General features: G+C 31.1%; 1 protein-coding gene across 1 annotated transcript; it reads left to right on the forward strand.

Moving 5' to 3' along the window:
* The first annotated feature begins 636 nt into the window (after positions 1–636).
* Positions 637–7450, forward strand: LOC105257591 (annetocin receptor-like). The gene is made up of 6 exons (XM_011268321.3): positions 637–1363; positions 2548–2755; positions 3143–3237; positions 5319–5614; positions 5897–6037; positions 6299–7450. The coding sequence occupies exons 1-6, from the start codon at positions 1074–1076 to the stop codon at positions 6394–6396; spliced, it is 1128 nt and encodes a 375-aa protein (XP_011266623.1). The 5' UTR covers positions 637–1073; the 3' UTR covers positions 6397–7450.
* Positions 7451–9292: the final 1842 nt, after the last annotated feature.

Raw genomic sequence — 9292 nt, forward strand, 5'->3', positions numbered from 1 at the left:
TTCAGCTTTTAATTTGCTTTAATTGTACACATTATATTTCGGCCTTCGATACGGTCGATTCAATTAACTGACATCTATGTTTTGATCAATTTATTAAAATTGTGATCGGTAATCTCCCGTATGATAAAAAAATTGACACAACCATTAAAATATATATATATAGCAAAAGCATTGAAAAAAAAGGCACCAAAAAATATCTCCCAACTACATCTGCACACATATGTAATGCCCTATATACGCATAATTCATACACTATTCCATGAACTCTCCTTCCATGAACACAATTCCATAAATTTCATTCTTCATGTGATTCTGTTCTTTCTTATCGATTCTTCATGGCTGATTTGAGGCGAAGATCGAATTAGATCCAATTGAATCATAAACATATTAATATAAACTGCTTATAAGGTAGTAGGAGGCGTCCTTTTGAAAGAAAAGGATAGCAATTTACTTAGTGTCTGTCTTCCTCTGACACACGAATGATGCAATTTCAGATTATTAAAGTCACGCATACTGGTGCACGGGTACGTTGTTAGAAAAAGACAAACACACAAGTAAATTCATGCTGTCCTTTTCTCGCAGGAGGACTTCACTGCCTCATAAGAAGTCTATGTTAATGTCTATGCATCGAATATAACGTGCAATATCGATGTGCACGCGTGACTCGCGCGAATCGCATAGATCGAGAAAGTTGCTCAAGTGACTTGCAAAAAGCTACTCGCTCCCGTGGGAATTCGCTATCCGCGGATTACTCTCCCGCGTTTCTCCAACACGCCGATGGATTTTCGACCGGATATGTCCATCTCTTGACCGTAACATCGAACCGTGTTTGATCGTCCTCGATCGGCGTGCTTCACAATATGTTCAACAATATTTTCCACAAAAATTGCATCGAGACAACAAGCGTTGTTACATCATTGCTATCGGAACTTCATATGAATATTCAATCGGTGAGCACGCGAGTTCACGTCACACGCTCGTAGTTCTTTTTTTTTCGGGACGAATTTTGTCTGACAGAGCGAAAAGTGGAGAAAGAGATTGAGAAAGGAAAGTGTAGAGTATTTTGAAAAAATATGTTTTACGACTCGAATACTACGCTACCGTCATTGTCACCTTCGATGCAAACGCCAGACAACACGAGAGACGAATATCTCGCCAGATGGGAAATTGCAATTTTAACCAGCATATTTCTCATCACACTCATCGGCAACACTCTGATCCTGTTTGCCCTTTATGTTAGACGACGTTATCAGCGACAAAAATTCACTAGAATGTATTTTTTCATTCTACATTTGAGCGTCGCCGATCTGTTGACAGGTTTGCTTGATGTTTTACCGCAACTTGCTTGGGATATAACATTCAGGTAAATTGTTTTGCCATTCCAATCAGTCTTGTGACTTTTAAATGAGTTAATATGTAGACTTTTGTCAATAATATAAGGAAATGCCATAAACGTGTTTTTCAACTTATAGCAATTGTGATATGATTGAATATCGATTCTTTTATTTAAACGAAAAAAACATGTTTAAAATATAACAACATAGTGTATGACGTTATATATAAATATATAAATATATAATGCTAGAAACGAGAAAAACTTCTCTTTGTAATCAAATTTTATTAATGTTTTTGATTGGCAGCGGATAAATCTATTAAATGTTAAATTTCTGAAATACATTGCAATAGAAAAATAAAAATTATTTCCAAGAAAATTAATATAAATACATACATTAAATACATACATTTCTTGCTTTTTCAATATAATTATATGCATCAATATTTAATCAATATCAAAAAATTTATTTAGTTATAGCGATTTCGGCTGATCTGCACCGACTGCACATTTCGGGTGTTGTATGTTCGGCTGGTCGAATGGTGCAGTCCCTCACTGGAGCTGCGTATTCGTCTGGGCTCAGTATACCGCACAGGTGCATGTTGGGTGTACACAAAGTGGCTCTCACAAATTTGTTGGAGCCAGTTGGTGTGTACGCACTGCACACATTTGCACCAACTCTACACAGGTGGCACACCAGTGCAGATCAGCCGAAATCGCTATTATTAAAATATGACAACAGGGTTGATATAAGTAGAAGTTTTTATTAACGCTTAATTTCGCAATTGAAAAATATAGTGTTATCGCAGAGAGTCCCAGAAATTTTAAAAATATCAAACTTCCATTGTTTTAATTAATGATTTATATATATATATATATATATATATATATGTATTATAAAAATACAATTTATTATTTTCAAATATTAACTCATCAATATTTCAAAATAATAGATAAATGAAAAAACATTGAGAAGAAATGCAAATACATTTTTTTATACAATTTTAATATATTATATCTCTAGTATATAAATTTTTATATTATATTTTTTCGCAAATACATTTTTTTATACATGCAAATACATTTTTTATACAATTTGAATATGTCTCTAGTATATAAATTTTTATATTATATTTTCTCGTGCGTATTCTGCCATCATTCTATAGCTTAATATGAATGATTCGATTAAATGAATTTAACAAAACGACCATCAGATTTCAGGGCGGAGCAGTGCTCTGTAAACTGATCAAATTCGGACAGCCATTCGGTCCGTATCTCAGTTCCTATGTCCTGACGGTCACCGCAATAGACAGGTATCAGGCCATTTGCCATCCATTTAGTTACTGCAGCAATACGTCTAGAAGATCGAAAATAATGGTGTACGGGGCATGGGTGTTCGCCGCTATACTGTGTGTACCGCAGGTTTGTTGAAAATTTAATTCGCGCCTCTACTCTTTGCGAAGCGTATCTTATTCATCCCGCCACTTCGCTTTACACGATGGGCGGATCAGTTAGCGCTTGAGATATTAATTTTTATCCTATGCAGACAGCGGACGCAAATCTAATAGCGCGCGCGTCGCGACAGGCTAATTTATGAGAGCGCTAATTGCACAGACTTGTCGCTTATAAATGTATCATCCGTTTGTCTCACGCGAGAATTCGCTTCTGCGAATTTCTTGACATCTTTGATAAATGTATATCCGCGTGGCTGGATCATCAAGATAAATTTTTCAAATATTTATTGTTGCGTATTATTCTATTACAAAAAAGAGAACAAATTTCAAGGTTTTTTTTGTTTAAAAATTCTAGATTTTTATATTCTCATACGAGGAAATATCGCCAGACGTCTGGGACTGTTGGGCCACTTTTAATCTGAAATATGGCGAGAGAGTTTATGTCACTTGGTAATATTCACATTTATATGTTATATATGTATATAATTATTTATATATACTACTGTGTCCAAAAAGTAAGACCAGTTTTTATTTATTTCAAAAAATATTTATTTATTCTTCCAAATCTATTTCGTCGCCTTTAAAGTAATCCCCTCTCGACACATTACACTTATGCCAACGTATTTTCCAGTCCTCGAAACAAGAATTAAAGTCGCCTTCCGAGATGGCTTTCAGAGCGCGTAGCGATTCACGTTGTATCTCTTCTATCGTCTCAAAACAATTTCCCCGCAGTGGTCTTTTGAGTTTCGGGAATAGCCAGAAGTCACACGGTGCTAAATCAGGCGAATACGGTGGTTGTGGAACGATATGGATCGAATTTTTGGCGAAAAAGTCACGAAGAACGAGTGCAGTGTGAGAAGGTGCATTATCGTGATGCAAAAATCAAGAATTATTTGCCCACAATTCTAGCCTCTTCTTGCGAATAGCTTCTCGCAAACGACGCATAACACTCAAATAATACTCTTTGTTGACGGTTTGGCCGGGTGGAAGGAATTCTGAATAGACAACACCACGATAATCGATGAAAACTGTCAACATGATCTTGATTTTCGATCGACTTTGGCGTGATCTTTTCGGTCATTCTTTTGGACATTCCTTTCCGACAAAGCATGGTCCCCGAAAGCTTTCTGCAACATCCTGAACGTTTCTGCACCCGAAATTTCATTCCGCAAACAAAATTTAATGCAACTTCTTTGCTCAATATAATTAGACATATTGTAAAAATCGCCGAATGCACTTTTAGCGTTGTACAAAACCAAGCGTAAAGCAAAAAGTAATGAATGTTTTGACATGAAATTTGTCACAGATGTCTGTCACAATGCCGCCAACTTAGAAAAAAAATATTTATGATGTGCGGTTTACTCGCGCGATTTAAATTGAAAACTGGTCTTACTTTTTGGACACAGTAGTATATATATATATATATATATATATATATATATATATATATACAGGATGTCCCAAAACTCATAATCAATCTTTTAAAGACATATTCCTGGGATCATTTGGAGACGATTTTTCCTCAGCGAAAATGTCGATGAAGACCATCATTTTTTGTTCCCAATTTTTGTCATCATATATCTTTGCAATTAAGCCTTAAATTAAAACTCAACTAAAGTAAACTCTATTTAAAATTAATCGAAGAATGTGGTTTTGTTAATATTCTATTTCTACAAAACTTAGTTTACGAAAAACCCCTTATTTCCAATCACTTATAATTCGAAAATTATTAGTTCCTCGACATTTTCGTTGAGGAAAAATCGTCTTCAGATGATCCCAGGAATCTGTCTTTGAAAGATTGATTATGAGTTTTGGGACACCCTATATATATACTAATTATTTATGTATATAATTATTTGGGAAAGAAAGATAGATACATCTCTTTTCTCTTTTTTAATTATAAATAGAATAAAAAATTTGATTGTATATAAAAGAAAGCTTTTTTCATAGACAATCTTTATGTAAATACTGATGCAAACTTTTTATTATTAATATGCAGTAAATAAGAAACGTTAGATATGTTCTGCCTTATTACGAATTAAAATATGCAATATGGAATATATAATAAATATATTCTCTTTTGTAAAAAGAAAATAAATCATGTTTTGAAAATGAAACGAAATTGTTAATAGAAAAACAAATTAAAATTATTATTTATCAAGTTATATAATTAAATTAGTATAATTAAATTAGTATAATTCGTATAATTTAATTAATATTACAATAGTATTATTATTATAAAATTATATAATTAAATATAATATTATATAATTAAATTATAATTAAGAGAAAGAGAGAGAGAATTACACTAATAGTTAAAATATAATTTTTCCATCAAAAATTAGTTTGCTTAATTTTCAAAAAACATGATTTATACATGCATACACATATTTATATATACTCGTACGCTACATATAAGCTCAACATAAAGATAAATTTCGTGATTTTTGCATTTAATTATATCAAGATAAATTTCGCGATTTTTGTATTTAATTATATATCAACATCGTGATTTTTGTATTTAATTATAGGTATAGTATCGTGCAATTCCTATTACCCTTCATAGTACTTGTATACACATATGCAAGTATATGTATAGCAATATGGAGGAGCAATAAGATGTCAGGAGTCATTGATTCCAAAAAGAAAAATAAGATCAATTTCTCGCAACAAAATCGGAATCCCTTCATGTCTAAAGCTATGCTCAATACTGTGAGACAGACGATTATTGTTATTACTTTATATATTGTTACCAGTAGTCCATTTATCGGATGTGAACTCTGGGCAACGTGGGATCCTAAAGCTTTTAGTTTGCCATTTTTTACTGGTGAATATTATGTAAAAATAACAACGATATAAATTAACATAACTGAGAAATTATTATTAGAGAAATTTATATACATTTGTATATTACTTGGCGATTCATATTGATATTCTTTAACTAAATTGTAATAGATTGACTTATGTAATTTCATAATATTTGACAATGTTAATTTACAATTTCAAGAAGTTGCAATGCAACAATGCCATATTTTTTTGGTCTAACATCTTAAATTCTAAGGATTTAAATTCATTAAATTTTATCTCATATTATGCTTATAATCCGCAGGAGCTGCTTTCACTATTCTAAGTCTACTAAATAGTCTCACGAGTTGCGTCAACCCTTGGATTTACTTTGCTTTCAACAAAGATTTACGTACAGCGTTGACAACTTTTTTCTACAGAAGAAAAAACCATTCGTTAAATTATGGTAATCATGATTCTTATAATCTCGTATCAATATGTATTTTTATTTTAAAAAACACAAATATTTCTCGAGAGAGAAAGTGTATATATATATATATATATATATATATATATATGTGTGTGTGTGTGTGTGTGTGTGTGTGTGTGTGTGTGTGTGTGTGTGTGTGTGTGTGTGTGTGTGTGTGTGTGTGTGTGTGTGTGTGTGTATGTGTATATATATACATATATATGTATAATGTTCTATTTATATATTATTTTCTCACAGATATAGATGCACATCAAAATGCGTTAGATGCACCTTCTGCAACGTCATCGTTTATTTCTAGAATTTCACGACTTGCAAGTTCAAAGATATTCGGGTGAGGAGAAAACAAAACAAAGTTTGCATTTTGAGAACTGCTTTGAATATAAAGAATATATTGTGAATATATAGTGTTTTTTCGTGCATACATACAACTGCAAAGTATGAATGATTTTCGTGATACAACAATGTCATGCAATATGTGATTTTTTTAAATAAGAATTTCTTAATAAAACTATCTGTTAGGTACTATCAGTTAAAAAAATCATTTATTTTTTTAAATATCTGTACAAACAAGTTACTTTTTTGTGGGAATTCAACATGATTAGCCATATGGTTTGTAATATGAATCTTCATCACTTGAAAATATTCACGATATTCGATCATGTGTATTTATCACATAACCATATAACCGTTTTAAAAACTGCTTTGAATATAAAGAATATATTGTGAATATATAGTTTATTTTTCGTGCATACATACAATGCAGAGTATGAATGATTTTCGCGATACAACAATGTCATGCAATATGTGATTTTTTAAAATAAGAATTTCTTAATAAAATTATCTGTTAGGTACTATCTGTTAAAGAATCATTTATTTTTTTAAATATCTGTACAAACAAGTTACTTTTTTGTGGGAATTCAACATGATTAGCCATATGGTTTGTAATATGAATCTTCATCACTTGAAAATATTCACGATATTCGATCATGTGTATTTATCACATAACCATATAACCGTTTTAAAAACTGCTTTGAATATAAAGAATATATTGTGAATATATAGTTTTTTTTCGTGCATACATACAATGCAGAGTATGAATGATTTTCGCGGTACAACAATGTCATGCAATATGTGATTTTTTTTAAATAAGAATTTCTTAATAAAACTATCTGTTAGGTACTATCAGTTAAAAAAGTCATTTATTTTTTTAAATACCTGTGCAAACAAGTTGCTTTATTGTGGGAATTCAACATGATTAGCCATATGATTTGTAATATCCATAAATCGTCATGAATCTTCATCACTTGAAAATATTCACGATATTCGATCGTGCGTATTTATCACATTACCATATAACGGTTTTGAGAACTGCTTTGAATATAAAGAATATATTGTAAATATATAGTTTTTTTTCGAGCATACATACAATGCAGAGTATGAATGATTTTCGCGGTACAACAATGTCATGCAATATGTGATTTTTTTAAAATAAGAATTTCTTAATAAAACTATCTGTTAGGTACTATCAGTTAAAAAAATCATTTATTTTTTTAAATACCTGTGCAAACAAGTTGCTTTTTTGTGAGCATTCAACATGATTAGCCATATGATTTGTAATATCCATAAATCGTCATGAATCTTCATCACTTGAAAATATTCACGATATTCGATCGTGCGTATTTATCACATTACCATATAACGGTTTTGAGAACTGCTTTGAATATAAAGAATATATTGTAAATATATAGTTTTTTTTCGAGCATACATACAATGCAGAGTATGAATGATTTTCGCGGTACAACAATGTCATGCAATATGTGATTTTTTTAAAATAAGAATTTCTTAATAAAACTATCTGTTAGGTACTATCAGTTAAAAAAATCATTTATTTTTTTAAATACCTGTGCAAACAAGTTGCTTTTTTGTGAGCATTCAACATGATTAGCCATATGATTTGTAATATCCATAAATCATCATGAATCTTCATCACTTGAAAATATTCACGATATTCGATCGTGCGTATTTATCACATTACCATATAACGGTTTTGAGAACTGCTTTGAATATAAAGAATATATTGTAAATATATAGTTTTTTTTCGTGCATACATACAATGCAGAGTATGAATGATTTTCGCGATACAACAATGTCATGCAATATGTGATTTTTTTAAATAAGAATTTCTTAATAAAACTATCTGTTAGGTACTATCTGTTAAAGAATCATTTATTTTTTTAAATACCTGTACAAACAAGTTACTTTTTTGTGGGAATTCAACATGATTAGCCATATGGTTTGTAATATGAATCGTCATGAATCTTCATCACTTGAAAATATTCACGATATTCGATCGTGCGTATTTATCACATAACCGTGGCGAAAGCGTGATGTAATTTGCGCTTTTGAGTCTTTTTTTTTTATCATATTCAAAATTCCTGTCGCATCTCCGTCCACATGTGCCATTCTTACACGATCTGTTATACTTGCACGGTTCCACTTCATTAGTATTTCCATCGGTCGGGCATCTATTATGTTCCGATGTTTGTACTCCCATTTTTATCCCGATCATCCCAGAGGCTCTCATATGCTAATATCACGCACCAGGTACAGACACTCATGCCCGGGCACCATTATATCTAGTTTAGTTCTCTGAGAAATACGTACAATTGAAAGCAAAAAACTATATCTAGGAAAAAAAATATAAAAGTATTATATGCGCCAGTTATTTCTGACAAAATCTTTCCTTAGAGTTTATCAACGTCAATCGATCTATAAAAAATAAAAAATACGAATTTTCCTATATTGTATCAAAAGTTGACTAAATTCTACAAAATATTTTTTTGTATCAATTATATACAAAAAATATTTTCTACAATAATTATGAAAATTTATTATGTAAAAAATTATCGCAATATACACGTATTTCACAAGATAATAGTTGTTATTTTATAGAAACGTCAATTTTCGCGAGCACGTTACTTTATTTTCTTAGTATTATTACTGTATCAATAATTTTCTACAGTATTTTTCAATCTTTCTTTTAGTTTTACTTGAAAGTTGAGACTTTTTCAATTTAGAATCATAATTCGAAAAGGGCACACAAGATTATTCGGTACATCTCTCTTCTCGAGGCGATCTGGTCGCAGTAAAATAAGAACCCCTGGCGGAACACCTGAATACTTAATAAACGGATAAAATTAACATTAATAAAACGACTGTGGTCGATCCACA

Source organism: Camponotus floridanus, unplaced genomic scaffold (genome assembly GCF_003227725.1).
Source record: "Camponotus floridanus strain SB8 unplaced genomic scaffold, Cflo_v7.5 scaffold116, whole genome shotgun sequence".
Lineage (NCBI taxonomy): Eukaryota > Metazoa > Arthropoda > Insecta > Hymenoptera > Formicidae > Camponotus > Camponotus floridanus.

Bases quoted from the DNA above. Each gene is read 5' to 3' on its own strand.
- LOC105257591 (XM_011268321.3), top strand. From the start codon at position 1,074: ATGTTTTACGACTCGAATACTACGCTACCGTCATTGTCACCTTCGATG. The intron at 1,364-2,547 runs GTAAATTGTTTT...AACGACCATCAG, and splicing joins GCTTGGGATATAACATTCAG to ATTTCAGGGCGGAGCAGTGC. The intron at 3,238-5,318 runs GTAATATTCACA...ATTTAATTATAG, and splicing joins GAGAGAGTTTATGTCACTTG to GTATAGTATCGTGCAATTCC.